This window comes from Anabas testudineus, chromosome 15 (assembly GCF_900324465.2).
Source record: "Anabas testudineus chromosome 15, fAnaTes1.2, whole genome shotgun sequence".
Lineage (NCBI taxonomy): Eukaryota > Metazoa > Chordata > Actinopteri > Anabantiformes > Anabantidae > Anabas > Anabas testudineus.
In genome coordinates, this window is record NC_046624.1 from 1,826,049 (window position 1) to 1,850,601 (window position 24,553).

Here is a 24,553-nt window from a genome sequence, read left to right on the forward strand (position 1 = left end):
CTGATTCAACATCCTCAATCAGCTATGGACCAACTAGTGCCAGCAGTGTGGACACACAGTCACACTATTGGCTTGTTGTATCATAACCCTTAGAGATGTCCCAAGACTGTATAATGGATCGGAACTGGTGCTAATCTGGGCATATTTTATAGGACTGATATGATATTAATTTGATTTATAGCATGTCAATTATTTAAGTTAATAATTTTTTGAACCAGGATATCCAATGCCTCAGTCAACTGAATAATAAGGTGTGCTGCCTACAAAGGAGTCAGCTGTTCTTTTAGATTACCATAAACAAATTTAATAAAGTTTTACAATAGTATCAAAGGGCGACATGCAGATCAGTTGGTAGAGGGTCGACTATATTATATATTATATACTATATATTATATATTATATATATGACTCCTGGTAACTATTGGCTACATGTAGAGGTGTCATTGGACATGACGCTGACACCCCACGATAGCGCTGTCATCTACTGCATCTGTCCAAACAACATTTCTCCAAGGGGATCAATAAAGTATGTCTTTATCATTATAAATTGGACTTAATATCAACATTAAAAGACTTGGATTAGGATTTGAGCAAAATTATTTGAGTGGGACACCCCTAGTTTGCATACTTTGCCACTAAAGTTGATCCATTTGTAATGTATTCTATTCTGTCAAAGTGTGTATATTAGTGTGTGGGTTTGGCCTAAGGTTAAGGTAATATATAGCACTAATTTACGTGAGAGATCTCAGACACTGTGCACTTTCCTCCATCTGTCATTAAGCTGACAGGATGTCTGATGTAAAACACATACATGGTTTAGAATCAGTCATGTTCAAATTCATCATGTAAAAAATAATTTATGACAATAAGGTATTAATTACGCCAAAACAGTGACTCTTGTCTCTCCTTTGACCTGCGAACATGTCTCCTTGTGCCACGACAATTTTCCACAAACACAGGAAGTGACTGTTGGAATCCTTCCTGAAAGCTTGCGGTCTCTCTTTTGTAATCTGGCTGTTGTTTGGTGCTGCAGGTGTAATAGTGGTGTAATAGTCGTGTTTATGATGTTTTGGCTCAGATGGAGCTTGAATCAAAGGGACATGCGGTTGCGCTAATGCACAGGGCTTGAGACTGATGCTGGTTGGTGTGTAGGGGCTGACGGTGGTGTGTGAGAGTGTGTGTGTCTAAAGACATTACTGGAATGGGGAGGCAATGTGGGGTGTTTACAAGTGCATGTAGGGTATTATTTCTCCCAAAAGGCACATTAACACAGATCCATTTGATATATTCATTAAAAATAAGGGATGTTTCATTCTTAACCATAGACGAATATTCCAATACCACCACATAGTTTTTCCTGGACCATAATGTGTAGATAAGCCTGGGCCTAATTATCCTGATGCGGGGCTAATCAGTTCAAGTGGAGAGAATTCCTATATTTATTTATTTTAGACAACAGTATTCTTTCAACTTTGTGTCAGTAGTTTGGTTTGTCCCAAGTTGACATCACCTCAGGGCTCCCTACTGGATGCTCCTCTTATGATTCTTATGATAGCCTTCCTATAATAATGTAAAAAATGACTTTGCAACAAGGAAAGCAAGAAAAGTTAAGTTTTAGATGGCAGATGTGCAGTTTAGTTAGTTTAGTTGTCTGAAGTGCAATGGTGTAATAATCAGGTTCTCTTTTAGTGTATTACACTTTAAATTCTAATATCTGTCCTAACTTACATAAATTAGTTAACTTTGCACTTTTGTCAACAATCGTTATGTCTTACAATTTTTTTATAATTTTAGAGTTAACTACTGGTTCTTATTGTTTTGAGTGTAGCTACAAAGTAAGAAATTATGTTACTACACCAGTTGAAGGCAACAATGCAGTAAGCTGTTCCAAGTCTAGAACAAGAACTAAAAACTAGAAGTAGAACTAGAAAACACACAAGCAAGTATTAGTGGAGTCCAAGCACCTCGCGCAATTCATACCCACCTCACCAACCCAACCACTGATCTTTTTATGTCTTGCATCACTCTGTGTTGGGAAGGAGTACTTTTTGTGGACTGCTGCCAGTACAAATATACAGTATGTGAAGTTAATTTTACTGTGTGGTCGGACCAATCTGATCAGCAACTAATTACAGCTAATCAACACAGGGAGTGCTATATTGGGTCATAGCTGAAAGAGAGAAAGAGAAAAAGAGTGAGTGAGATGGTAGGGATAGAGAAAGAGGGGGCTGTTCCATCATCTCAACAGCTTCCAGTAGTGGTACAGAATAGCATAATATAGTTGTCTGGTTTTAACAAGACTGATAATTTACCAAAACTGCCTACCAAGTTCAGACAACTGAGAAATGATAAGTGATTAGAAATGTCACATTAGTTATCCCAACTTAAATATTTCAATTGAAACATTTTAGTTGTTGTGCTGAATTAAGAGTATATATAGTATAGTTGGTGGGGCTATGAATAGAAGTTTGCTTAGAGTCGCATACTAGCTCGAACCACCACTGACGGACTGATTTCTAGTGTCTGAATGCACTAACAGCAGTCAGAGTACCGATTAAAGATCAGTGTTTACTGAAACAGTAAATATGAACAATGCACCCTTATCACCCTCACCCTGCACGTACATTTCAGTACAGTCACATTCTGCCTGGTATGCTGTTCTCACCTGTTTATCAGAACAGTATCTCTGTGTGAGACATTCTCAAGGCACCTGCATTTATGTAGAACAGGAGCAACGCCCTGAGAAAAGCCCTCAGCCTCTGACCACAATTAATCTGCCTATCTGCCATTCATATTTGGACGAGCAACAACTTTTCAAAGGTGCAGTAGCCTAAAGCAAGACGGATATCTCTTTAGCTGGGTCATAGGCTATAACTCAATTTCCATGTCAGGAATGGTCATTTTGTCATGTCTTGCCAGAGAGAGTAATCACTTGGATGTTACAACACACTTGCATTACGTATGTTTGCTACACCTTGTAACCAGGTCAATTCCCCTCAACACCTGCAGCCTCCAGAATAACCTGCCCACCCATCCCTTCCCTCGCTCTGCCTATATGCATCCTGTCTTCTCCCCTCCTCAGATTTCCAGGCCATTTGGAAAGCAGGAAGCAGCTTTTTGTGTCCAGCCCTATGTTGTGTTGTGTCAGCCTTTTTTAATTGGCCCAGGTAAAGCTGGGAATTACAGTGGCCTTGTCAGGGATGTATCAGGTTTAAGCCTTGCCTTTCAAAGACACAGATTTTCAGAGGCCCCTCATTTTGAACATTCCTTGCTCAAGACCTGACTATTGCATGCTGCTTTCAAATCTGTGCTCCATTTGCTTATTGGGTTGATAAAGGTCCAAAGTGATGCTAATGTGTTGTGTGTGCAGTGTCAATGCACTGATACAGTTATGTTTTATATGTGAAAATTCTAATCCACAGAAACTATGTAAGGACGTTAACCTACTAGATATAATTGACGAGATGTCCTGTTTGACTGTTTCCAAAACTGACAAGTCAAACTGTCTTTAACCTTTAATGCAATTGAGTTGATGATGACACCATAAATGTTCATATCACCTTTTGTTTGAATAGAGAGAAAGGGGAGATGAGGAAGAGGAGGAAGATCAGTGAGGTTTGTTTTTTACTCTGCTAGAGATACGGTGTGTGATGAACAACCAATATGCAGGTATATTTCTGCATGTGCACTACTTTGTAGTTTTGAAGTTGTTGTTCTTTTTTCCTTTTAAATGCAAATGTGTGGTTGCACATATACACTGACTGCAAAGAGCTTGCATCATTCACTATGCAATATAATGCTAACACAGGGCTTTTAATATATGGATTTTTCTTGAGCGGTGCTCTTGCTTTAATACAACAGTGGCCTCCACTGTTACCTGATGCTAGCATGTTAAATTCTTACCTCAATACAAACCAGCAATTTCATTACTGACCCATGTTGACAAGTCAGCATTTGTCTGCATGGTTCCTTATCTATACCTTAGTTGTATTGATTATGTTGCAGTTTGGGAAGGGTGTAGATCAGTTGGCTTTAGCCCCAATCCTGGTTCAATTCACATTTCCTCCTGGCTGTATGTCAAGGTGCCCTAAGGCAATACATGGAAACCTCTAGTAGCACTATTATCTATGTATGTTCTGCTGTCCAGTGTTCTATGGGGCTCCTACTGGACAATACTAAAACAGATTTGTCATTATCTGTCTCCCGTTAGCCAGACATCACATAATGAGCTGAAGAGGAAGCAACTGCTAAACTAAGAACTGCAGAGCCATCCAGATACAGCAATTGCAGACAGTAACATAAGATTGGACTGTTGAGAGGAGGAGAGGAGGAGAGAAAACCACTGGTCAAGCTACAAGATACAGTGGCATAAAAAAGTATGCGATCCTTTTGGAATTGTATGGTTTTCTGCCTAAATTAGTCATAAAATGTTATCTGATCTTCATCTAAGTCAAGAGTATTAACAAAATAATGTGCCTAAAGTAATAACACACATAGTAGACTCATCAACACGGATGTTAGCCAGTTCCAATGATGCCTTCAAATCTTTGGCTGTCACTCCGGGTTGTTTCTTTATTTCATTGATGAGATCATTGATGTTGTGCTCTTGGGGTAATTTTGACCGGCCGCCCACGTCTTGGTAGTGTAGCCACAGTCTCAAAGTTCACAGAAGCATCTTCTTCTTGTACCGTGCAAATTCAAAACGTTTGAGTGTTTTTTGTCAGTCAAAGTAGTCCACACCCTAAAAATAATTTTCTTCCAGGTATGCTAATACATGACTCCAATTAGGTTTTTGACGTGGTTCCATGGCTTCACATACCCTTTCCACTAGCATCATAAGGTTTTTATGGTTGTTGCTCAATAAAGAGATAAAAGATCACAATTTTTTGTGTTATTATTTTAGGCACATTGTATTTGGTAATACTCTTGACTAAGATGAAGTTCAGATTTCCATTTACCTGTACAACCATTTTACCTTCAGGTAACAGAGATATTTGGTGCAGTGATAATATATTGAAAAAAATCCCCAAAAACATAAATAACATATAAACAGCTACACCAACAGCTGTGCTGTAGCACGTCAGAGCAGCTTCCTGACTTACCGTTCAACATCCCAGATGCGAATAGGGGAGAAGTTCTCGCAGCACGCAGTTCCGGTTACAAAAGAACTGCACATGAAAAGAGAGACAGAGAGAGAAGGGGGGGGACAGGTAAACCTTTAAGTCACACAAAGAAGCAGAAGACTAATCGGGACCTTATCATTCTTATATCAGGTGGCTGATACTGACTGAAAAGGACCAGCCAACTGTGTAAGTCTAGTTTAAGTTTAGAGATGCTTATTATTAACAGTGAAACTTCAACCTATTTGTCTATTTTTAAAGCATCCAAAATCTTATCCAGATATTTATACCTTCAAGATTTGTTTTTAGAGAACAACTCATTCTATTTTAGTCACATCTGTCTCTGTTGTGAACTCCCGGACTCTTTCTCACATCTTTGCTTCTGATTCAGCAAAATAATCTAAATGATACAACAAATACAAATGGCCAAATGATAAATTGTAAATAATGGATTATATTAATATTATAAGTATTTTCTATAATTTAAATAAAAAAAAGTAGTCACTGTAGAGAAAGAGAAAGATACAGAGAGAGTTGTTTGATGAGATCAGAAAGAAAATGAAAGACAAACATGTTAAATGCAAAGGCATTAAAACCATCTTCAAGCAGCTTGATATTCGTGTGACTACAACTGCAAATATTATTAAGAAGTTTAGGACTGTAGCCAACATCCCTGGACATGGTTGTAAAAGTCAAAATGGCCCCTGATTGAACAGAAGGATGTGTGACAGTAAACAAAAAGACTTAAACAAGGAATACAAGCTGAAGTTCAAGGTCAAGATAAATGAGTACCTGATAACCCTATGGAGGAATGCTGCAGAGAAATGTACTGCCCAGTGACAAAAGGCTCTGTCTCAGTCATCAGGTTAATCATAACCTAAATAATAGCTAAAAACTCCAAGAATGAATAAGAACTAAACACTGGACTATTCTGAAGAGGCCTTCTATGAACTCTGATCTGAATCCTATGGAGCATCTATGGAAAGTGCTGAAACCGGCAGTCTGGAGAAGGCCCACTTTAAACGTGAGACAACTAGAGCAGTTTGCTCAAGAAGAGTGGTCCAAAAATAAACTGCCAATACACTAGCAAATTCATTAGTAATGAACCTTACATACTGCATCAACTTATTATTTTTAATTGTTTTTACCCTTTTTCACATATTCTGTTAAACAAATATTAAAATCCTCTATTTAAATTTTTTTTTCGTCAGTTATTATTACTTATTTTAGAAAACAATATTTCATAGAAAAAAATGATCCTGTAGAGATTCTCCTTGCTGTCACATAGCAGCACTCCCAATCATTTGTCCCTGCCTCCATCCACCCTGCATTGTTTCTCAGCAGTAGTAAAGAGAAGAAAACTACAACACTCACGATCCTTTGATTGGAGTGGCAGGTTGGCCTAGGTATGCACAGTGAATGCCAGCATGTGGAGAGGTGGGGGGAGTGGTGAAAGGAGAGGGGAGGAGCGCAGTGGGAGAGGGCTGACGGGATGGGTTTGGCTGTTCGAATCTATGTTGAGGGTGGGGTGGTGACCAGGGGTGCTGGTGGTAGGGGGGCTTCTGTTGGGTCAGGCCCGAGTCTTAAGGCTTAGTGCCCTCCTACAGGGTTGATGGACAGGGGGGAGGGCCTGTCTTTTACACACACAGAGGTAGTTACTGACAAATGCAGTTAGCTGGAAGAGAAATACTGTAGATGAGGATACAGAGACAGATGCATTTCTGTGGTGAAAAGGAAAGGTCCTCTTCAAGGCAAAATTAATATTTTGAACACAAAGATGCCAGGAAACCCCACATTTATTTACCTTTTCACTTTACATTATCTATACCTAAGCCATATTTGCTGAATTGTTTCAGCTGGTCACATAGTTTTAAGGACTAACCTGCTAATCCATTTTACAATAAGGCTCCATCAACTCCATGAACAATTGTGGTCTAAGACCTAAGACCTTTGGTTCTACACTTATTGTTGTTCACCAATTCACATATGATTAAACACACTTTGGTGTATTAGCTACAACTAATTTAATTTAAAAATAATATAAAACCCAATTCAATTCCCAGAGTTTATTAATTCAAATGAACATCTTCCAATTCTAAATGATGCTGGCAAAATTTTCTAAAGTCCAGTTCTGTCATCATTAACAACTAAACATCCAATTGCTTCTCATTTGTAGCTAGTGGTGACTGTATTTACTGGTTAAAGCGACAAAACGACAAAAATTGCAGGTGTTAGTGACTCACTAATTCTGTGAGTAACTTGCAGCTGGTGCTTGTATTCAGTCAACGATTTTATTGAATCTGTATGGAATAAATGTTCTAAATAAAACAATTTGGGGGATTGCCGCCAAAAACCTTCAGAACATTTATAGTCAATAGACATTTTTTTGTACTAATCAATCAATATCAAACGAGATAAAAAACTATTGAGGAAAAAAAAGGGATAATATTTTGGCCACATTGGCCAGGCCTACTATGTGGGGTTGTAGCTCAGTAGTATGAGGTCCCAACACTGGGACAAGCACAGAAAACCGCAGGGGAAGTACTTGAGTAAAATGTCTTTATTGGACATTCATATCTATTTTATTAGCCTATCAGAATAATAACTGGTTGGGAAATATTTATCTTATTACCGTTTGTACAGCCTAAACTGTTATAGATAAATTATTCTGTTACTGTGTAAAGGACTTGCTAACAAGTCATTTACAGCCTGCAGATAAACCAGATGGCTTTCTGTACATGTGTATGGGTGTAGCAAAATTCCAGAGATTGTTTCAGGGACAGACTGTATGTATATGCAAACCAGAGACTGCATTTACGTTGACCCCCAAGGTTAAGTCCCAGACTTTAAACCACAAGGAAGGGAAGGAAGCTATTAGCTCCAGCTGTGGTGGAGCATAGGTTAGGAACCCTGACAGAATCTGACAGCCTGTGCCTTCATTTAACTCGTCAGACGACACTCGCCAGTGGTTGTCGTGTTGCATCAGTTCTTTGCTTAACAGTGATGCTTGTCTTTTGTGTAGAGCATTTGCAGACTTCTTAAGGAACACTACCAGAGAAAATTCAGCAGATCAAAAAATACAAAGTAAACATTTTGTATGGATGTTACAGGGCAGATAAACAATATTTCTCTTAATCTGCCTTGAAACAACAGTCAGGTGCCCTTTGGACAATAACATGGCTTTTTGATGCGGCTGATCATTTTCTTCTCTTCAGAAACCAATCCCCGAGTGGTACATTATCAGACTTGCCACTCACTATAATCTACATGGCTTTTCAGCATGACAGTGTACAGGCACATTTTGGGGACTTCAAGGACCTGTTTCTAAGCCCCAAAAGGGGCATAATATGGGCACTTAAAGTATTTTTAGTGTGAAATTCCCTCTTTGTCTGTTCTTGCTATTTTTGCAAGACGACTGGAGGTTTAATTCCCTGAAAGCCCTTTGATTTGAACAAAGACATCATTATAGTCAAATCAGGAAGAATAGAAGTCTGACCAAATATAGACTAGAAAAAGTTCGGAAACACCAAGACAATATTGGATTTTTGCACTGAAATGTAAAAAAAAAAAACATTTTCATCATTCATCTGTAATACTTTAATCAGTAGGTAAACATTTGCTACTCAGTGTTAAACTAGAAGACTTAGCAACTATCTGTTTTTACAGAAATGCAAGTGTGGATGGTCTTACATTGATCCTGGATGCCCACTCATTTGTAATACCTTAAAATAAGTTAATGTACAGTAAACCAATGAGTTCCTCATCTATAGTAAGAGTGATTGGTTATAAATAAAATGGCACCCACAAAAAATTGTTCTTTAAAACCTCCTTGAGAAAAATAATAAATATTTAAATATTTCTTTTAAAGGTGAAGACTATAGTCTTCAGAGACAAGCTGCAACTGGATCCAGTCAGGACAGAAGATGCAGAGGAAGGCCCAATTGCACATCTGTTTAAGTGCACATGCACTTAATAGTGTCCTCTAGAAACAGATGCCTTGCTGCTCCTGACTTGGCTACATCATAGAATAAAATTAGAAAAAAAAAAAAAAGAGAACAGATCAGCAGGCCACATAAGCAGAGTGGCAAAAAAAAACATTCTAAATTCGGAAAAAACGGTTGCAGTGTGCCAAGGTGCACAAACAGTCGACTTTAGATAACTGAAGTCTTGTGGACTGATGGGTCCGGGCGTGAGGAGTTTGGATTTGAGTGAAGCACATATAGTACAGAGCACAGACACATAGCTCCTGTAAAGATGATTGATAAACAAAGGAGCTGCTGGAATACTTTTGGTGACAGCTTGGCCACGACAATCGCCAGATCTGAACCCCATCAAACTGGTGTGGGATAAGCTGGACTGAAGAGTTTGGGAACCCTGCACAACCTGTATAGCAGACTGTTGGGAAGTGCTGTAGTCCTGGGAGGAAATTACCTGAATCTGAATATTTGAAAAAAAGTCATAAGAATGCCACATTTTTTGCCACTTGTCAGGCAGTGACTGCTTCAAAGAGCAGTTTTTTGATGAAAGTAAAATTTAACATGTAAATTTGATTTGATCATTATTCTATACTTAAATATAACTTCATTTTTTGTGCTTTGTGATGCATTTACAACAATGATTGACTGTATTTTTTGCTAGTTTTGCTAGCATCTGATACAATCAAAAGCTGCAGAGCAGGTACTTCATCAAACTTAAAATGAAGCTTTTTTGGTCAGTCAGTTTCTGACTTGTCTAGGATGCTGCACATAATAATAATCGTTTTAAAAACCCAGTTCACTGGATCATCACAATACTACATTCACAATATTGTCCGGCTGGACTCGTCCACTCTGTACCATGTGGAGCAAAAGTTAAATGTTATTGCTTGGATGCTATTAATGCTATTCATTTTGGGTACATTTTTCAGTCTCTTTTGTAGTTAATATTATGTAATACTGCATTCATGCACTGTATAAAACATCAATAGAGGACTGTAAATTCAGATTGAAGTCATGCAGATGAGTTCTCTTAAGGGCCTGTTATGTAAAAAGATCACACAGCAGTCCAGACAGTACTAAGGGGTGGCAGGACAGGGCTGTGGTGGTGGTGGTGGTAGGGTGAGGACGTGAGGCATTGAGGCAGCTGTCAGGCCTGTTATGAAGCGAGGCCCATTGGCAGGCCCCCGGTAATTAGTGTTGGGTAAACTCATTTATGGCCCAAATGGGTCGGGCGGGGCCGGGACCAGTATGCACAGTGGGTGACCCCTGACCCCACTGACACAGGATACAATAGGGTTATGGTCACACTCACTATCTGGACCCTATTACTCTCCATTACTCACATTACTCACCCCTCACTGGGCTGTGGTGCTGGTGGAGGCTGGGTGGGGGACACTGGCCATACAATGAAAGAATGACTCTCCCCTTGCCTCCCCTGCTCCCTCACCCCTCTGAAACACCAACCAGCCCTGATCTGGGGTCAGAGCTTGCACTGATATTATAGCTGCTAAGGTCAGAGCCTCTCTCGCCTAATGTGGGGCAGGTGTCCCCCCCTAAACTCACACATAGACATACACACATATCTCTGACCAAACAGTCACCCTCCTCTGCCCCGATCTGAGCCTCCCCCTTTTCTCCTCCTCTCATCATTAGCAGCATGCTGGGCCTCTGCTGCCGTTTGGGTAACCTCATCAGCTGGCTGCATTATCTAAGGGCCTGTGTGGCAGGGTCACACAAACCAGCCGAGTCCACAGTGGGAACCCAGCCACACACACACACACACATACACACACACCAAGTGTGAGAGTCCCTGCTGGGAGTTGAGTCCAACAGTACCAACATTGTTAGCTCAAAATCAACACGCTGACCGCACAGGGAGAGCCACATTTTCCCAAGACCAACACAGAGTGTTACCCTTCTCTGATCCGGGCTCAGGACACACTAACAACGTACTCTGCGTATGTGTTATATCCACAGGTCTGCAGGAAAAATATTACTCCTGTGCTCACAATATTAGGTGGCTGTCCAAATCCTCAGTACAGAGATGAATGGCTATATTACCATACGCATGGAACTTTGCGATGTAATAATTGTTAAAGTCCACAGTTCAGTTCAGATCTTAATTTTGTTTTGTTTTTTGTTTTTTAGGGTTGGGACGTTCCGAAACACAGATAACCCCTGAATGCCTTATAACACGAAGGAACTACACTGTGTGCTAAAAAAGCTGCAATCGTTATTTCCATTATAACCATTAACACCTGGTTGGTGATTCTTGTTCAGTTTATCCAAAATTGTTTTTTCTTCTGTTTTTGCATTTTCGCTTAAAGAATGGCCAACTGGTTTGTTGCCAATACATTTTTGTCAATTTACCAGCCAATTCAACTCTAGAGAACTGGTTGATCTCTGGTTGTCTGGTGAAATAATGACACAGCCATGCACACTCGGGGTCAACAAGGGCACAGAAACAAATGTTTGCCTTGAGGCCACCATGAATGCATTTTCATCAATACTCTTTACGTGGAACTATGACAAATCTTATAGTATATCATCTTCACTCCACTGCAACACTGCAGAGCTCACATTACAGTGGACATGAGCACTGTGATGTGAAAATGTCAAATCAATCAAAGACACTGTGTGTGTGCTGTTAATGGTAGAGTAATGCACTGAGGAGTGCTTGTCCTGCCTGTCTGCTAAACTGGTGACTGCACTGAACAACAATAGAAGAAGATGTCAGTGAGCTCTGATTCTATTTGTTGTGATCATTCCATCACGCTCACCTCCAGCTGTGCTAATTTATCTCAATAGTTTAATGCAGACATGAGCACTACATGCCTGTTATCAGGTTAATGGTGCACACTTGTGAGACAGTCATGTTTACCACATCACCTGTCCTTTTAATTACACTTTTTAATCAGTTGAGGAACTGAGTTACTAATTGTTGCAGTTTTCCAGCTGATACTATGTGAGAGGTGGGGTACAACCTAGACAGATGTCGTCTATCACAGGACTGACATACAGAAACAAACATTTACACTCAACCTTGGACGATTTAGAGTCCAGAGTGAAGGTACTCTATATGTTACAAAATCTGAAAAAATTCAAAATGAGGTATAATACCTGTTTGTTTTAATGTGGGTGAACCAGTCAATTAAATGCCAGCCAAGAAATATTCTGTATCGTTCTATGCACTAATTTAGTTTTTTACAATTAGGCATCTTTTCTTCTCACTGAACATTAAACAGCATTAAGGCCTCTTGTTAAAGCACAAAATGGGAATATTCAGAAATGCGGAATTAAGATTCAGAAACAGGTTGAAATGCTAAGCAGAAACATTCTGGGTCAGTTTGAAACGTGCCTGACCTTTGCAGAATAAGAATTGTGTGTTTGGCTTTACTGAATCAAGCACATCTGAAGTGATGGTAGAGTGGGAGGTGACACAACTCAACACCAAAATTTGTCAGATCATAGCTGCAATGCACAACTGAGAGCATGGAAGAGAAAACAAGTGAGTTATATTCAGTTGACTGTTGAGTATTTACTCTACTAAATAAAATGTAAGGGAAAAAGTATTTATCAGTGCTAGCATCAATGTGGACAACAATTTTTTTGATAAGGCAAAGTGCTCAATTTGTATGAGGAACAATTTAAAAATAACGTTACAATGCTATAACAAAGAAAAGCAGGAAAATCCTCAACAGTGGAGAATGTTGGTATTTTTTGCCTGATATGTGAGAACTGACACATAATTTGAATTGTGTTTTGTTGACTGATTGACAGGGAACACTAAATATTATTACAGAAAGAAATCTGTTTGTTTCGGAGAGAAGATTTTCACTGTTTTTCAGTCCATCTTAAATAAGATTCAGAGCACCTGGCTGTGTTTCTGCACAGAAGTAATGTACGGCTCCCTCCTTCCTAACGGAATTTCAGTCTGCATTCCTGGATGCAGTGGCAAACTATGTTAAGTGGCAGTGGTATCCAAAGTACACCGGGCCCATGTGGCTATAGTCGTCATGATAGCACAACGGACACCAGCATACTCATACCTATGGATTTTTTTCATATGCCCAAGCTATGATTCCAGTTGCAGCAGGTGTGTCTGTATACATTTTATTAGAATTGTCCATGTACAAATGTACAAATGTACAAATTTGTACAAATGTACAAATGTCCATGAATAGCTCAACATGGCTGTGATGACACTGACTGACAAATTATTTAAATGCTTGCCTTTCATAATGGCTGTCTTGACTTTAGTTAGAATTAGCAAATTCCAAACAAGTCTTCTATGAAGAGGACATAATACAAACACAAAAACTAAGTCAGTATTTATCTCAGCCTCTGCCCCTAGGACCAATTACACATGAATGCAAGGGAACGGCCCACATCCCCACTCTGGGAATGTGGAGGCATTTGGCTCTGGACTCCAGGGGCGGTTTAGTTTTGCCCCGTCACCCCCCCCCCCCCCTCCTCTCTTGTCAGAAAGAGGGTTGTTAATTTGTTGCGCTTGACCCCGGGCTTTGTGCCTGACGTGTATCTAGTTTGTAAAAAGTGCTTTTATCTGCTTTCTAAATATGTCTGAGCTCAAAGGGTTATGATGCTTTTATATCGGTCAGGGAGGGAGACAATGGTCAAAGGGTGCAAGTGCTGATCCCCACTGACACACACTCACACAAACACACACGCACACACACACACACACACACACTCTCTCTCTCTCTTTTACTCTCCCTCACCACCCCTGGTCCTTTCTTACACACTGATATGCATGGGCAAACTTATGCAAGCACACAAACATGCACTTTCTCTCTCAAAAATTCACACTGCTATGCATGAACACACACACACACACACACACACACACACACACACACACACACACACACACACACACACACACACACACACACACACACACACACACACACACACACACACGCCCGATCCTGTTGTCCCATCCCAACCCCCCCATGGCCCTTTTGGCTTCTGTTTGTGTCTCCTGTGTGTAGGGTCACCAGGACATTCCTCTGCCAGCCCCTCAGCTCTGTTCAGCCGCCTGGAACAGACCAGGACCCGATTCACACTAAACCCAACAACATGTTAATGTTAGCTAGCTGGAATCCCGTTTGGTCTCAGTGACATCTTCATAACAACAGTGAGTCCTGTCTGTTAACGTAAGGGTCCATAACTTCTGGTGATGAAAGTCACTGTAAATGCTTAAATATATGATCCCCTGTACTATAATAATAGTACAGAGGAGTTAAAAAGGCATCTAGACACTCAACATGAGGATGTAGCAGTGATAGTTTTGGGTCAGATAGCTGGTTCCAATATGGATCCCGTTCCCATTTCAATTCTGGATTGATTATACTCACACCATCTGATCTAATCTCGTGCTCTAATCCTTATTAGATTCAGTAAGGGATTCCATTTGGATTCAGATTTAAAAAGATATGGCCAAAGCCCAACATTAGTAGTGATAATTGTCATTTGTAAAATATGTAATTAGTCTCGCATAAACTCACACTAATGCAACACACTGCTCAATCATTTAAAAACCTACCTGTTAACTGTATTCATAAGGTGTGTAACATACAGTAAATATAAGAAGTACTCATCCCCCTTGGAAGCTTTCACTGTTTAACTATGATCGATTTTATTTGACACTTTAGCCAATCTAGTAAGACACATGCCTTTAAGTCATGAATGTTGTGATTGTCTACTAAGCACAAATACACATGACGACATCCACACCTGATGAAATATTCAAGGCATTTCTCCTTGCTTTTATTAACAACATCTACAAGTCGTTAGACAGAAACATATTGAATTTAAATTATGATAATTTAAACTAATATTATTTTAAATTCATTATAAAACTAAACTGTAGATATATTCACTTGCAGGCTACATAAAAATTTAAAGACATCTGTGATATGTTTGACATGATACTGCATGAACGAAGTGTTCACAGTGTAATTAAAACCTCAGGCATCATGACTTCTACATTCACTCTAAAACATCAGGATTTTGTATATTTAATTTAGGGAATTTAGTTAAATATACTAATCTTTTCTTGTTAACTGAATGTAAAAATGTAAATGTTATTAAACCACTTCAGACGTACATATGACTTGTTCTGAATTAGGATCTTTTTACTTGGAATGAGTTAAATGAATTAACTTCTAGGTTTACTTAACTCAATAAAATTAAGTGCTTAAAAAAAGACTATTGGACTTCCTAGCATGCATTGTTAGAGAAGTAAAACTCGTCAGGGACTTTTTATTATATAAAAACCTCTTCATGGTGAAAACTTTCTTTGTCTTTTTGATACAATTACAATTTTGATATAATTAAGTCATTGTTGTTTCTTTTCATAATGACACAGATGATGCTAAGCATGAGAAAGGTTAGTATTGAATTCAGTCCTTACCTATTTCCTTCACTTCACTTTATAGAACTAAACAATTTTCTCATCAAGCCCAGAACACAGTAAAACCATTTGTCTGATTTAAATTGCCAATAAGAAAACAGTAACCAACCACCACAACGAGTTAAAGTCACAGTCCACAATCATTTGCTGACATTGTGATGAGAAAGAGAGAGTCAGTAAAGGGAGGCCTCTGTGACAAGTGTGTGTATGGTCAGGTCGGCCAGAAGCGCGACTGACATGTTTTAAATTGGGATCCACTAGAAGCAGGGCTTCAGTGATCACAGAGCTTTCTCCTCCTCAAAATGTGGTGGGAGTGACGCTCATTTGGATAATGTGCTGTATGAATAACAGAGCCACCAGTACACACCACAAACTCCCATGCTGTTAGGGCTCTACAGTGCCTGGACCCGTTCACACATGTACACTGTAACACTTTGGCACAATGATTTTTTTGTTTTTTTAATACAAAACATAAAATATGAACTATAACTGTGGAAATTAATTCAAGTGAACACAGCAGTTCAATAAAATCAATCTGTCATCTTAATTAACCTTACACAATTGATCCTAGAACTAGGGTTAGAACTATGCAAAATGCTAACAGTGCTTGTGGACCTCTGTCTGCTTATCTCAGCCCTTATGCTGAGAACCTTGTGTAATTCTTGACTCAATGTTTAAGCTTGACAAATAGATTAGTTCTGTCATAAAAACAAGCTATTTCCAGCTAAGGCACCTTGCCAAACTGAAAACCTATGTTTTACAAAGAGATTTTGAGAGCAATACAGTGGCAAGAAAAAGTATGTGAACCTTTTGGAATTTCATGGTTTTCTGGGTGAATTTGTCATAAAATGTAATGTGATCTTTATCTAAGTAGAGTACAAGTTAAGAAGTTAAGAGCACAACTCATCAGTGAGGCAAAGGAACAACTAGAGTGACAACCTAAGATTTGAAGGCATCATTGGAACTGGCTAACATCTGTGTTCACGAATCTACAGTAGGTAAAACATTGAACTAACAGGGTGTGTGGGGCAGAACATCATGAAGGAACACTCCACAGCAGTATTGCCAAAAAAATTGAACTATTTGGAAAGGACCCACAGCACTACATCTGGCATAATGGGTCACTGCATATCATCAAGTATGGTGAAGAGGAAACATAATGATTTGGGCCTGCTTTGCTGCATCAACCATGAAATTCCAAATGGTTCACATACTTTTTTTTTCTTGCCACTTGTACACGTTTTTATTACATCACGGGTTGACTACTGTAACTCACTTATATTGTGTTGGACCAGGGGTCTCTCCACCTTTTGCAAGGTGTTTAGAATGTTGCAGCCAGCTTATTTCCAGCCAGACGATGATGGGATGATGGGAGCACGTTGCACCCATACTCTCTACACTACACTGGCTTCCAGTTGCTTTTAGAATTCATTTAAATTTTTTTGTGATTGCTTTAATGTTTACATTCTTTGACCTTACTGTACCTGACAGAACTTCTGCAGCCTTATCCTCCTGTCAGATCTCTAAGTTCTGCAGACTAGCTTCTTCTGGCTGTTCCCAAATCCAGGCTTGTATCGAGAGGAGATAGAGCCTTCTCAGTAGCAAGCCCGAAATTACGGAATAGCATGCCTTTTAATACTTGATCAGCCCAGTTGTTAGACCAGTACAAAACCAGACTGAAGACATACTTATTTCCCCTACATTCCATATATTTGTGTTTTTTTCCTTTTTTAGTTTATCTTGGCTTCTATTTTACTTTTATTTTATTATTTTGCTGTTTATTTATTTGGTCTCATTTTTTTCTAAATTGCTTGCATTTTGCTTGATAAATTTACTAGTTATCTGCATTTATAGCTGATATTTATAGCATATAATGTAAATAATTTTTTATTGATCTTACTATTTACTTTTATCTTAATTTATCTCTCCGCTACCTGTACAACACTTTGGTCAACGGGAGTTTTTTAAAAATATGCTTTATAAATAAATCTGATTAACTGATTGATTGTCATCTGTATATTTTTGTGAGACATGCTGTACATGTATATGTACATGTATCCATCCATTGCTGTCATATATTAATCTGATAGGATTCCTTATTTTGAGCATTTGGAAAAAGATCTGAACAATTGTTTGTCTTTGCACGTATCATGTCTAACATCGAGTGTCTTGCAAAGTGGTTATATGAAAACACTTCCCGGGTAAACCTGAGACCTGAGCACACCTGTATGCGGCCAGTGTGTAATGAGAGGTCTTTGTGTGCTGTGTGTGAGTGTGTCTGTGTGGGGAGTCTGCAAGGTGTGTCTGTGAATGTCTGCCTGCAATGCACGTCTGCATGAAGCTATCTGAGTGTGTAAGGAATGTAAGGTGTGTGTGTATGTGTGTGTTTGTGTGTAATGAGGGGGTTCAGAGGGAGCTGTGATTATTCTCGCCTCCTGCGGTGCGGGTCCTCTGGCTCTGTGGGCCCCAGAGAAAGCGCCCTGTATTTAGCGTGTGGGAACGCACATTCTGCCCCCTTATTGCTGCATTGTTGCAGCCTCACTCTTTTCTTCTCTTTTTTTAACTAATTGAATTCTTGACTCCTGAGCCACAGGGACGGCTCGGGAGAGACCAAAGAGAAAGACATGAATTTCAGGCTTTTTCTTGCGGTTGAGTGGGGCAGAGCAGTGGGGGTGAAATTGGAGTGTGTGAGGTTGGATGGTGGCGGCGGTGGTGATGGGGGTGCAGTCAGAGAGGGCTGGCTCTGGCTGGCTGGGTGGCTGCTGTGGCGTCACCCTGTACTTTGATACTGGAGGTCGAAGGTCGTCCTCCCCAGGCGGTGGTGAGAAAGTGGCGAATTGGGGATGGTTTATCCAACAATCATGTTCTCCTTTTGGAAACTTTCAAAAGCGCTTTTGGCCCCAGCAACATCTTTGTAGTTGTGCTTGAGGTATTCTAGACAAAACAATTCTCACCCCCTCCCTGTTCTCACCTCTCTTCAGGGTAGCTTCTCCCTTCACTGGCTTCTGCCCAGCCCCCCCTTCTTTACACTAATGGTCAGTGTAGCATACCCCTTATGCCAAACCCCACCCAAGCTCCAAATCAGGATACCCACCTAGTCTGGCAGGAAGTTGGAACAGGGCGATGTGGAGGCACAACTAGCTCAAAGCTACTTGACTTGAACAACCATTAAAGTCAAATAAGAGGTTTAACTGATAATTCTCACGTTCCTATTGTAATACAGTGTTCAGTGTTTCATGCCATACAGCCTACCGTTACAGACTTGACAAGGCAAAAAGACACAATACACTGTATTTGGCTCCTGGTGTCAAGGATTCAATATGCTTTCAATGAATTGGTGTGTAGCACATTCTCTGCACGTCTCAGCCACTACTGTCTTCACACGCACCTGAATGGGTATACATATATATACTTTCCAAATGATACTGGACCAATTTCCAATAACCAAAATAGGTTAACTGGGTTAATAAAGTTTAGAAAAACATTATTATCTGGTAAAAAGCGACTTTGTTCCTGTCTGTGTCTTGTGACAATCTTTATATGAGCAACAGAGCACAAAGCTGTAATTTCTGATGAATTAATCTTGAATCTTGAATCTAATGTAAAGACCAGCGCAAACATTCTACTGAGTTCTATATCCTATGCGCGATCGTAAACATGATTGGCACAAAAATTAATTACAAATTTGTGCAGTAGGCATCTGCTGTTGCAGTCTTGCAGCTATATTAAATACAACTAAATTAGATTGTTGGTAAATTGCAGTAAAGTTATTTGTGTGGGTGAGATACCACAGAAGCAGAAAAACCTGCAGAGCAGTCTACTATTGCAGTAAATGCAGGTATTGAATCCGACTTGGTACTTGCAAATACCCACTAATAAAGGATTCAAGGCTAAAACAACTCAATCAGGAAATTCTAAATGATGAGTGATAGAATGAACACACTGACACAACGATGAAATTCTGTCGCCAGTAACGCAGACAAATTTGTATTATTTACTTGTTTTCCTTTACTGGAGAAGTGGATTAACACTGTGATGAAAAATACTGTACCATTGAAAAAAGCAGCACAAAAAACAAACAAACAAAAAACAACAACAAAAGCACAGAGAACCAATCCAAACCTCACATTCACGTTCAGGTCAAAGCCAGCTGGATCCAAAAAATCTCATTAGCCATGACCTACTGCAGTTGCACAGCCCACACATCAACATGTTGGGTCTTGTTAAATTAGACCAGTGTGTGCAGGAAACACCCTAGTCAACTATTAGATAAACACCTGCCCCACTTCCTATTGCCTGGACCTGAATGCGAGATGAAAGAGAGAGACAGAGAGAGAGAAGAGCGAGAAGGATAAACTAGCAGCTCACTCACTAATAGAGTGTATTGCAAAATCTGAAATTAACACTAATATCCAAATAATGGACAAATATCTTTGTAAACAAACGCATCATGATATAAATTTCATATAATGATACTTCCATTAATACAACAACAAAGTGATGTGACAGTTAATGAGATGAGTTTCCCCCATTACATTATTTTTACTTTATTTTATTTTACGTATAACATATTATATATGTTTAGTCGTAATAGTGTATATAAAATTGTAGATTCTTGTAAAAAGTTTATTACTTTTGTATTTTTGCACATTCAAAACATTCTTTTTCATTCTTTTTGCACATTACTGTTGTTTTTTTGCACTGACCTGCTGTAACAATCGAATTTCCCCAATGTGGGATCAATAAAGAATATCTTATCTTATCTTATTTTACTGTCCCTAGGAGCACAGAAAAACAGGAAGGGTGTTTGCCATCAGTACACTGATAAACAGTATACTGTACATTATTAACTAGTTTTACTTGCAGTTACTGAGGATACTGAGAATATTGGACTTGTGGTGAAATTTTAAAGCCTTTTAGAGTAAAGTATCAGGAGCTTATTAGAGAATAGGCAAAGTTTTTAATTTCCTTGTATATCCCCTCAAACTCCATCAGTTTGGATGGGAAGTGTCTGCAAACAGGTCTGACATCTTCAGGTGTCTCTGTTTGCTTTAGGTCACAGGTTGCACAGTCTTTTAAATACAGTTTAAGCAAATGGAAAGAGAGTTCTAATCCAACTTTTCCTCAAAGTGGATTATGTTTAGCCAAAACACCATAAATGTCTGGTTGGGTGCTTAGATGGTCATCCCTAGGGAAGTTCTCCTACTTCTGCAGAGTTGTTAGACTGACAGGCCCGACCAAGATCTTTCTTTAGGTATTCTGTTTGGCTGCCTGCCCAACTCTAAGAAGAACTCCAGGACTGTGCCTTTCTAAACCCTGGTTTCAGGTTTAATTTAAAAAAATAAATAAATTTGCAATACCTAAAACATGTTTTTACTTTTCCTGTGTGGCAAATATGTTCAAAAAGCGACTTACTACTCATGTAACAAAATTGAATTGAACCTAATGATTTCTACTTTTTTTCTGATAATTTAAAAACTGCAATAGCTAGAAAAAAAACTTTATGTTTGCTGTAAGTCATCCATACTGTTCCCTTGACTTCCACAGCTGTTCAGTGGGTGTTGAAGATAATAAATACTTTTTCATTTGCCAAGTTTTACAGGTCTTTAGTTTATTTACTCTCTTTGTCTTCAATGCAGTACTATTGACAGCAGTATTAGAACTTAGTTAAAGTTTAATGTCCAAGCTGTCTTGTAGTGATGGTCCAGTGATCTAGAGACATGCTTTGTGACAACAAGGTCAGTAATTTGAATCCAGCTTCGTACAGGAGCTAGAAATTAGATTTCAGACTAATTTTGGTTTAATTTATTAAAAACTACAACTTGCAAAATAAATGAAATATTTTTTTAAAGCAGTAAATAGCCAATTAGGGTAAAGTGTTTATTTATTTACCTTTTAAGGTTGAGGGAAACAATTTAAAACAAAGTACAATACAGAGACCTAAATACCACTGTATTTAGAGAGAAAACAATTTGGAACCTATTTTACCTGTGCTGTCTCCTGTAATGCTGCTTCATAATTCATTGACCCTGGTTATATTCGAGCTCCTCAGAGTGTGAGAACACAGTATAGGTTGGAAAAAGGCATATGAGTGACAAAAACATCATGAATGGGGAAAAAAGCCAAGGCCCACGGGTAATGATGGGATCAATCTATTTTCCAGTGTGGCAGAAAAAGTGGATGGAGGCAGCCGTCCACCACCAGCCTTGGCATTTCACCACAGCCACAATAATATTGGCTACCAGACCTTGAGATGATATCCAGTGGAACAACAGAAACACAGGAATGGAAACAGGTGGGATCATGCATGTTTACAGTTACTTAGGTCTACACAGACTGAGCTGACTGACAATGTACTGGATGTAACTGACAACCTTTTAGGGACATGTAGTATTCCACTTCCTAATAGTGCAATACTATTACTGTAAGAGCTCTACCAACTCTCAGAAAACAGCCCTGATAATGTCATAGTGAGCTTGCCTTACAAAAACGGGGTGTGGAGGTTTGATCATCTACAGTAGGTGTTTACCAGGCAGGAATAATGTAACAAAAGATGCTAGGTAGTGTGAAGTGCAATATTAGGAGCCGGGAAACATCCTACTAATCTTTGGTTTAGTTTATGTCCGAACTATTAAACCCTAGGCCTATTGTTGAGAGCGAGTTATGATGCCTATCTCAAGTTTTCCATCTAAATAGAGAATCCACCACCTGAGAAGAAACCACCACTGCAGGGGGGGGGGACCAGGAGAAGTACAATGTAAACAGTTTTAAAACTCATGTTTTGCATTTTATTTAATTTTAAAACGTAACTTTAATTCCATGCAGATAATTAAATCAATTAATCGATGCTTGGATTTCATAGCACATGCTAATTGTATTGTCCTCAATTAAAGTTATTAACCATGATTCCCTGGTGTTTACATTAAAAGTAATTCATCACTAAATAGAGGTATAAAATCTGGTAGAAATACACTCAAATTATCTGCTGCAAGAAGAGGACAAGATGTGTACAGCACATATTTGAATGCGTAGAACACTTCTACACATTTGATAATATCATAGATAATTGATAGTTAATAAGTGGTTGACTCCAGCACAGCACACACATGGCAGTGTTGCATCTTAACACTGGCTCCCAGTAGCTATAAAATGCAAAAATTAAGAAAACACAAATCTAAAGAATTGTGGAAGCTGAAAGTAAAGGTAAATTATCTTGTTTACATTTTCTATAGATATTGTGATGATACCGTACTTTAGCACTGACAAAAATATGATATCGTAACTCTAGTTCTTATCACTATTGATTATGTGTTTTCGTATTGTGTACAATATACAGATACTGAACACAGAACTGTATACATATAAAATGTGTCCTGTAAGTTTAACTTGAACTAACTAATCTATGCATGTGTATATGAGTATGTTTACCCATACAACACATAAATATCTGTGAACACGGCCTCGCAACCATCCTGTCATGTCACTGTGGAAACCCATACTGTATAAAGACTAATGATCACTTAGTAATGACTAATTACTACTCAGTAGCACCGTATCAGAGAATAATGGCCATCATATCTTTTTAACATCTGCCCATAATGTTTAGTTCACACCTATTGTAATATGTTTAATATGTGTAATGTGCTTTCACTTCTGGCTAAAATATACTTTTTCTTATTACATATCCAGTGTGTTTTTTTGCTAGGCTTGTATTTAAAAAACAAAAAGGCAAAAAACTCTTGATGAGTAGGTTACTTTCTGTGCAGAGCAGATGTGGGTTTAATAGGTTTATCAGTGAGTTGACACTTGGTTTCCAGAAGATTTTTAATTAACCAGGCCGCTGGTCAGTGAGAGGTAGGGAGCAGGTTTCCATTATGAGGGGGGCAGTGAGCTAGGGCATGGTTTGCTATTTCAGCCAGCAAATTGGGGAATTAATGATGTGGATAATCTGCCTGTTCCTCTCAGATCTGAGAGACGCTTCATGGCCTGGACTAGACAGATGAGGTCACCATGCAAGTATGCTGATTTATTCGATTTCTAATATCCTTGGGAGTTGCAGTTTTACAGTTTTACATTAAAAAAGATATTTTAAAAATTACTGTTAGAGTTACCAGTGAAGGGTTTAAGGGGGGAATCTTTGATGGAGATCTTTGCATCTTATTGTAGACCTTGGCCCAGAATTGATGGGAAGTGATACAGGAAGAGGTGTGTGAAGGTTTAGGTGATGGACATACATTAGTTCATCTAACTTTTGTGAGAAGCATTTGTGCCTTTTTTTGCAAAATTGAACTGTTATTAGATACAGTACTAAGAAAAACTAAGCAATTTTCTGGTTTTCTGCATAAATTGGTCGTGACATTTGATTTGTTACTCTCTACAGGATTAGGTGCCCAGTAAAGATCACTCCAAGATAGGGAAAACAGATTGTTACGCAAGGTACAGAAGAAACGGCTTTAGTGTAACAGCTGAAAACTAAAAAGAATTCATTGGAACTTGTTTACATCTTTGTTCACAGGTCAACCATACACAAAACATTGGCCAGACATGGTATATATGGCAGGCCTTTCCAGAGGAAGCCAGTGCTCTCCTAAAATGCAGTGTAGCATGCCTGAAAAACATTCCATAACACCAATGTCTTGTGAACAGATAGAAACAAAGATAGACTTGTTTGCAGCAATATATATGCCGTAAAAACCAATATAAAAACATCATCCCATCAATGAAGGGAGGAGGGTGGATGATGGAAGGAGCATCATCTGAGGCTGCTTTGCTGTCTCTGAACAGCACAGCTTTCAATCATGGAGGGGAAATAAATACCCATGTATATCAAGGTATCCTAGAAGACAATGTCAAGGTGTCTGTCTGCAAGGAACAGCACAATAGAAGTACAAAGTTTGTCCTGAAAGTTGAACAGGTCTAACCCACAGCTACGGGGAGAGCTTGCTTGAGATTATTGTTGCCAAAGGTTTAAGCAATTATAATTAATGTTTTACTTACTTTTTCCAATATCACTCTGTATG

The 24,553-nt window shown here is 38.9% G+C and overlaps 1 protein-coding gene across 1 annotated transcript in view; it reads right to left on the reverse strand.

Moving 5' to 3' along the window:
• Positions 1-24,553, reverse strand: part of fbxw4 (F-box and WD repeat domain containing 4) — a 42,900-nt gene that overhangs the window by 11,805 nt on the left and 6,542 nt on the right. The window contains exon 6 of the mRNA XM_026356781.1: positions 5,103-5,168. Coding sequence (XP_026212566.1) covers positions 5,103-5,168 — 66 coding nt within the window. The remainder of the gene's footprint in view (positions 1-5,102; positions 5,169-24,553) is intronic.